Source organism: Salvia miltiorrhiza, chromosome 4, assembly GCF_028751815.1.
Source record: "Salvia miltiorrhiza cultivar Shanhuang (shh) chromosome 4, IMPLAD_Smil_shh, whole genome shotgun sequence".
Taxonomy (NCBI): domain Eukaryota; kingdom Viridiplantae; phylum Streptophyta; class Magnoliopsida; order Lamiales; family Lamiaceae; genus Salvia; species Salvia miltiorrhiza.
The window spans coordinates 44,293,708-44,301,336 of record NC_080390.1 but is presented as its reverse complement, the minus strand read 5'-3'; the positions used below and the strand labels follow the sequence as shown (position 1 = coordinate 44,301,336).

At 38.4% G+C, this 7,629-nt stretch overlaps 1 protein-coding gene across 1 annotated transcript; it reads right to left on the bottom strand.

Annotated features, from left to right (window-relative positions):
- Positions 1 to 5,359: 5,359 nt before the first annotated feature.
- On the bottom strand, positions 5,360 to 7,396 carry LOC131021914 (berberine bridge enzyme-like 18). Its single transcript, XM_057951252.1, has one exon. It carries the CDS (start codon positions 7,072 to 7,074, stop codon positions 5,461 to 5,463), a length of 1,614 nt encoding a protein of 537 aa, XP_057807235.1. The 5' UTR covers positions 7,075 to 7,396; the 3' UTR covers positions 5,360 to 5,460.
- Positions 7,397 to 7,629: the final 233 nt, after the last annotated feature.

The window sequence follows — 7,629 nt, the reverse complement described above, 5'->3', positions numbered from 1 at the left end:
CGGTACATTGATCTGTTCATTAAAATTATAGACCTGTTCGTTTTTATTTTACGAATTCTCTATTCTCCACAATATTTAGCTTCTCTGTTGAACCCTTCTCTCTCTCTATATATATATATATATATATATATATATATATATATATATAAGTACTGTAGAAAGACTAATGAAGTGCATAAAATGAATGGCAACTATTTTACTAGTTCAAATTTTAAAGGGTAAATATAACTTTTTGGTCCATCGTTTGAACGTTTTCTTAAAAATATCTCATTCTAAGGGTAATTACAAAATAATACCCATCGTTCCATTTTTTTTTGGGACCCGCAAAAATAATCCAGTAACTGCAAAATGAGGTGTTCCGGCGAACAACCGTGTGTCAATACACATGGAATTAGAAAAAGAACAAAAAGAAAGAAAAATCACACACATAAATTCACTTTCCTCCTCGTTTACACGTCCGGCCTTCCCTCCTCCCATCCCACACACACAAAAATTCTCACTTCCTTCCTCATTTAGACTTTCTTCCCCGCCATCTCCACCACCACCTCCTCAGCACCACGAACAAGCCCGTGGTAGCAGCAAGTAGGATTTGAGGCTCTTACTACAATTATTTCAAGATCCGATTATTCACCACCATCACAATGAGCAGCGACCACAGCCACAACCTCAATCAACTAGGATTAATTTGAGGCTCCATCCGATTGTTCTACTGAGTATTTTAAGTTTTTCTGCTAATTATCTGAATCGATCGCTCAAAATTGAAGAACATCTCTCTCTCTCTCTCTCGTCAGTGAGCACCAAATATGGAGCAGTTCTTTGCATCTAGTTCTTCCACAACTAGAAATGTTTATTTTTTTCTTTGCTGAAAATTTTCACGGCATATGCAACTTATGCTGAAATAGGTAGCAGAGTTTAGATAATTAAGTTGAATTTATGGGGTGTGTAGAGCTGTTAGGAAAAGAGAAGATCGTCGGAGAAACACGGTGATGAGCGTTGGGATTCGGGAACCAGCGGCCCCGGCGGTGGCGGCAAACGGCGGGTCGGAGAGAATGAAGGAGAAGAAGATCGTGGAGGTTCCAGTTACCGAGCTCATTCCATGTGCATTGACACATGGCAGTTTGTCGGAACACCTCATTTTGCAGTCACCGGATTATTTTTACTGGTCACGAACAAGAAAAAAATAAAACGATGGGTATCGTTTTGTAATTACCCTTAGAGTGGGATAGTTTTGGGAAAACACTCAAACGATGGGTCAAAAATTAAGTGATATTTACCCAACTTTAAATATTCAATATATTGCGATTAATTTGCACCTATAATAATGCATATTCCAGATATTAAAATGAACTTTCTCCTCATACTTAAATTTTAATTTAATCACAGAAAAGAAAATGATTAAGTGTACTTCAATTGACAGGACGCTTTACCTCCGATTAATAGGTTAGGGGTTTGAGTCACACCTAATACACGTAATTGTGGATATGAGTTATAACTTTCTAAAAAAATAAGGGTCAATAGTATTTTATGTTCCAAACTTTTAACATTTTTAATAAAATGTCCCAAAATTTTGTTTGCTATTCAAAAATCCCGAACATTCAGTATTTTCTTTATTATAAAAATTAGTGACAAAAAGATGATTTAGCTCGTTGGAGGTGGATTTTTTTTCACCTCACCTTAAAAAAAACCTTATTCCAAAGTGGCCTGAATTTTTAGCATTATTCATAAAATGTCCCCTATTTTCATTTTCTATTCAAAAATTTCGAACTTTCAATATTTTTCATAAAATGTATCGGTATATATACAAAATCCGATAGTTCTAAGTCATAATCCAATTATAGAATTTTCCAAGTCTATAAGCCTTATAGGTCGTACATATGTTGTATAGAATCTAGAATGCTACCGGACACAGTTTGTGGCGACATTCCGAGCTCCAACCGATTGTACTCAAGTAGGAGGGATGAATAATGAGCCATGCGTGATAAGGGCTTAGCAAACCTCTCAAACTGATTATAGTCAAGTTGTTAATTCTACACTACCAAGTTCATAATTGAACATTGTGAATGACGTGGAGGCTTCTTTTTAGATATGAATGATCTATAATTAATGCTTTCTAGATTTGAGTAATTTTGTACGACCTATAAAGCTTATGGATTTGGATAATTTGTTATTGGATTATGATGTAGAATTATCAGCTTTTGTTTAGCGAAATATCTTAAGAAAAATGCTGAAAGTTTGAGATTTTTTAATAGAAAACTTGAGACATTAATGGAAAATGTTAAAGGTTGGGGATAACAATGGAATAGTTTTTTATTTATTTTTAGAATAAGTTGGAAAAAAAATTAACTTCAGACTCAGGCGAGCTAAATCATCTTTCAGTTACCAAATTTTGTATAGCAGAACATTTTATAAAAAACGATGAAAGTTTGATGATCTTAAATAAAAATAAAATTCCATGGATCGAAATATTTTATGGAAAATATTAAAAATTTGGAACACAAAACACTATTAACTTAAAAATGAGAGAAAAAGAAGGGTAAATGTCACTTTCTATTCCATCGTTTTAGCGAATTCTAAAAAATGTCCAACTAATGATATTGACAAAATGATACCCAAACCTACCAAAATAATATTGTTAATTTGTGTCATACTAAAATTTTCCGGAGGCTGAAAATTGACGTGGATTGCTGGAGATCCTACATAACTTGCCTACATGGATGTTAACAAATAAAAATAAAATGAATATACACGTCATACTAAACGTTTTCGTTTCTATTTTCTTCTTCATCATTTTTTATCTTTTCCTGACAATTACATACAATTTCGACAATGTCCAAAACCTGCGAAAAATGATAATCAAGATGCCTCTTATCCTCATTCTCGCGACCCACACACACACACTCATAGACCACCACACCGCTACCACATTCTCCGGCGAAGGGCGTCGGTAAACCACCAATACCACCACACTTTCTCAATCTCTATCTACTTCATCCCTATCTCTGTCTAACCTCTCTCTCTCTCTCTCTCTCTCTCTCTCTCTCTCACTAGCTCTCTGTACACGATAGACACACACAAACACAAAAATCCCAAATCGTTGACGCCACATTCAATTTAGGCCAGTCGCAGCCTCTTCCCTTTTTTTTAAAGAGATTTGCATTTTCTGTTTGTTGCAGATTTGGCAGTCGTTCTATATATTGGCTATGCCGAGTTATTATCTTGAGAAAAAGTGAATTGAAGAAGAAGGTGGTGTTTTGGATCAATGGTTGGAAACAGATATGTAGTGAGTTGCTTCAATTCGGAGATTGTAGTGGGATTTGCTCTCTTATTTTTCGTGATCAGATTTTCACAAGGGTACATCAATCCTAATGATGGTGAGACAAAAATCAATATTTTTTTAACTCAAAACTTGCAAAATTCACTGATCTCCAAAACCTGCAATTTCAAAATTGTCCACCGTTCTTCAAAATCGACTCGAAAAACCTCGTTGGGGTTCAAAATTTTAGTCGTCGCCGCGCTCTCTGTTGTCGTCAAAATTTAGAATGCCATTGTCGCATCGAAATTGGAGATGTCGATGCGAGTTCTAAATGTTCTCAGATTTGGCTTCGTCTTCTCTCCCGTTTATTCGCGAATTCAGTTGAGCTTCGTGAGCCTCCTATTTTTTGTTGCGATAATGGAAAGGTTATACTTCCATTTTCTGAAATTCCCAAAGAATTATATGAATTGTTTACATCCGAATCACAAGAAGCTATGGATTTTCGAAAAAATATCCGCTCATACAATCGTATATTCTCATTTACTTAATTGGAGTGAAATTGGATAAAGAGCTTACATCTTCAAGACGAGGAATTTATGATGCGGCCTTTAAATTTCTTTATTTAATACTGTTAGTTTATGAAAAAAAATAGATAGTACGAATAATAAAAACTATACAATCTATACACTCATTTAAAATTTCTATATTTTTACCCGTGTCAAACCCGATTAAAAAGTAGTAATTTTTATTATTCGTTCCCGTCCAAACTGACAAATATATGAAAAGAGAGTAACTCTATTTTCAAACCTATACAATAATATTTGTTAATGATCCGAAATATTTAAATTTTATAGCCTCAAGAAAGAGAGCTCAGACAAAAAAACAAATAACGAAAAAGCACCAAAAGAGAACAAAACGGGAAGGGGCGAAAAGTCAACCTCAAAGGCTCCGGCCGAACCATTGCCCCTAGGATAACCGGCCCCCAAAATCCGAAACAGAAACCCAAACAAAAACCATAGAAAAAACTAATAGCGAGACCGGCCAAAAAGGGACAACCCAACGGAAGATAGTCGGACAGAAAACTACAGAAACCACAACGAAGACAGCGCAAGAGAAAACCGCCGAAAAGGCAAACCACCAAACCACCGAAAAGGCCAACCAACCATCTGCAAAAACAAAAACCCGCCGAAAAGCAACCAGGAAAAGGAAAACAACAAAGCACAAAACAAGCACAAGCACAACCGCACACCAAAAGCACCCAAAGACAGGGGAAACAGTCCGTCCAAACTTAACCAGATGCTAGCTCTCAAGCAGCAGCCCCAACCACCAAGAAGGAATCCAGGTAATTCTACTCTCCAAACCAACACCCACCCATCCAAGTCTCTCAAGATATCAACATGACTGAGAAGTGTACAGAGTTAAAAATTTAAGAAGCAACAACAAATTGAAACAATTTGAACCGATCAGACCCAATTCTCCGCTATGGGTGAATTTCCTAATGCAATTGCCTTTACAATCAAATCTCACCCTTTTAAAAAAAGGTCAAATTATTATGCTCTCAAGATAGGCCATCTTCACGAGATAAGCACTTTTGGGGATGACCCAAAATTTTCTCGCGTGGTTTCCCATGCTCATGATGCACAACAGAAACATCAGAGGAGCAGAGACCCATAGCAATCAAAACCAATAACCAACCAAACGATACAAACCAGATAAAAGATATTTTGGCAAAAGCAATGAAAACACTCTCCATAGCATCTACCGGACAAATCACGACGAAAATTGCTCACCAAGTTGTTGCATCCAAAACATTAAGCAAATAACACAACCCAGGCAACATCATATCAAGAAGAAACAGATAGCAGCCCAAAACAAACACAACCCAAAAAACAACTAGCAAACCAACCTCAACGGGAGGGGAGCACCTGAAACCAGCATCCGAACAAGAAAGGAGGGCTAAAACCCCACAACACACCCCAACAAGCAAAAAGCAAAAACAAAAAAGTCAAAAAGAAAAGAAAAAGAGGAAGAGAACCACCCAGAAGAGAGGAGCGCCCAAGAGAAACGAAGGCGCCTAAGCCACAATCCGAACGTAACAAATAAATGTATATCAAATATAAATATATAGTATAAAATATATCACAAAGGCAAAATAGGCAATTCACAAATTGTGCCTTAGGCTCTTTTTCTATTAGTATATAGATAAATTATATCGATGAACTGTTTAATCTATTTTCTAAATACGATACCATGGGTGGAATACTTTGCTCGTTTCTGAAAAAGTTTGAGGGGTCAATTTTGGTCTTCACACGAACTAATCTTCTGAAATTGTTCTTAAAATATTTGAGGCCCCAAACACTAGCCTGATCGTAAGTGGTAATACTGCTGTCTTGAGTGTTGCTCCCAATATCAAGATCTCTGTAGTTGAAGTAAGCAGCCCTGGGATTTTGGGTGACATAGCGTGCCATGAAGCTGTAGAAGCCTCTGATCCAATCAAGATGCGTTTGTGATTCTGATGGGTTGTCCCATACCACGACGTAGTAGATCATGAATATATTTCCGTTACGATGAGGGAACGGCGTTTCGGAGTCGGAGATTGTATTGAAAACTCCCCCGTAAGGACTGAACTGCAGCTGAGAACCTTCTTCTTCTAGAAGGAACCTCCATATCTCTCTCAGACCCTTCACCGGGATGGGAGCACTCACGTAGTCAGATTTCCCTTTGAAGTAGGTTGGGGCGTAGATGCCCTGCGGCGTGCGGTCCAGCAAAACGTCTACTGTGGTATTCTCAAATCCAGCGAAGAAGAGATGAGATTCTACCCAGCTCATCTCCATGCAATCTTTCTCGGTTAATCCCAGCTCTGGAAACTGCTCCTCCATTATTGGCATGAGTTCGCCAATCCTTCCCAGGTACAGCGTCGTGAACGAAGCTGAGATTGTACGAGAGTTGCTGGGAGCCAAGAAAAGCCTGAGCAGGAGATTCTCGTCGACCTTGTCGGCGATGTATTGCCATTTGTTTACTATATCAGTCGCGTTTTCTTCCAAAGTTCGTGTCACGTTGAAAACGGTGACCGTTTCCGGGACACTGACTAACGTCACCTTGAATTCTAGAACAATCCCGAAGCTTGTGCCTCCGCCTCCTCGGATGGCCCAAAACAGATCTTCTCCCATGCTGCTCCTGTCCAGGATTTCGCCGTCGGCGTTGATCAGTTTGGCGTCCACGATGTGGTCCGATGCGATTGAATGTTTGCGTGACATCATACTGTACCCTCCGCCACTGAAGTGGCCGCCCACGCCCACCGTCGGGCAAGCCCCGGCCGGGAAACCAAGAGTCTTGCTTTTTAGGGAGATTGTGTAGTAGAGTTCGCCGAGGGTTGCACCGGCCTGCACCCATGCAGTTTTCGCCTTGTCGTTGACGGTTACTGATCGGAAGTTTCTCATGTCAACGATCATGAAAGGCGTTGATGCAGAGGTGTAGGAAAGGCCTTCGTAGTCGTGGCCGCCACTCTTGACTCTGATCTGCAGGCCGAGTTTCCGGGAGCAGAAGACTGCTGCCTGGATTTCGGACACAGAGAATGGAGTGACGATGAGATCAGGTTTCTCCGGTGAGGTGGTAGCTGCCCGTAGATTTTGGGATAGCAGAAGATATGCATATGTTGCATTTTGAGGGGTGTAGATTATATCAGTATCTAAGTTTGAGAGTTGGAATTCATGGATTAGACATTCCAGAAAATCATGATTGTTAGATGTAGAAGCTCCCAAAAGTAACAAGTTTGCGAAAATTAACAAAAGGAATGTAAAAGTGCAATTAAGAGACGACATTACACTACAAGAAATAGTAGTATTAATTGTGAGAAACTTATGTAATAAATTTTGTTATATTTATAGTTTTTATGTGTGAGGAAATTTAATATCATTACATTAAATTTTGTGTGTGTTGTGAAAGGCTCAAATCTTTTAAATATATGGTGTTTAATGGATCCCAAAGCCAACTTACATGAAAATGCCTCATCATAAGATCAAGAGGTGTTGGAACAACGAGAAACCACCTCCATTCATTCTTGATAGAGAGTGGGCAAATTGGAAGGAGTATTGGGGTCGGGATGATGTGAAAGCAAAAGCAGAAAAGATGAAAATAATAGGATGTCTGAACCAAATGGAGTAGAGAAACAAAGATCATAAAGCATAGAGGTGGCTCAAAATATGCTTGGATTTTTTTAACAAGGGTTGGACGACGTCATTTATGATATATATTTGATGTGTTATATTGATTTTTTTTTGCATAATGCAATCATTTTTCCACGTAGATTAATAAATCCATGTAGGCAATCCATGTAGGTCGTCTGTCCCATTAATTTCCGGTCTCCGGAAATTTTT

What these genes read in the sequence shown, in the direction of transcription:
- LOC131021914 (XM_057951252.1), bottom strand. Translation starts at nt 7,074, where the DNA reads ATGTCGTCTCTTAATTGCACTTTTACATTCCTTTTGTTAATTTTCGCA.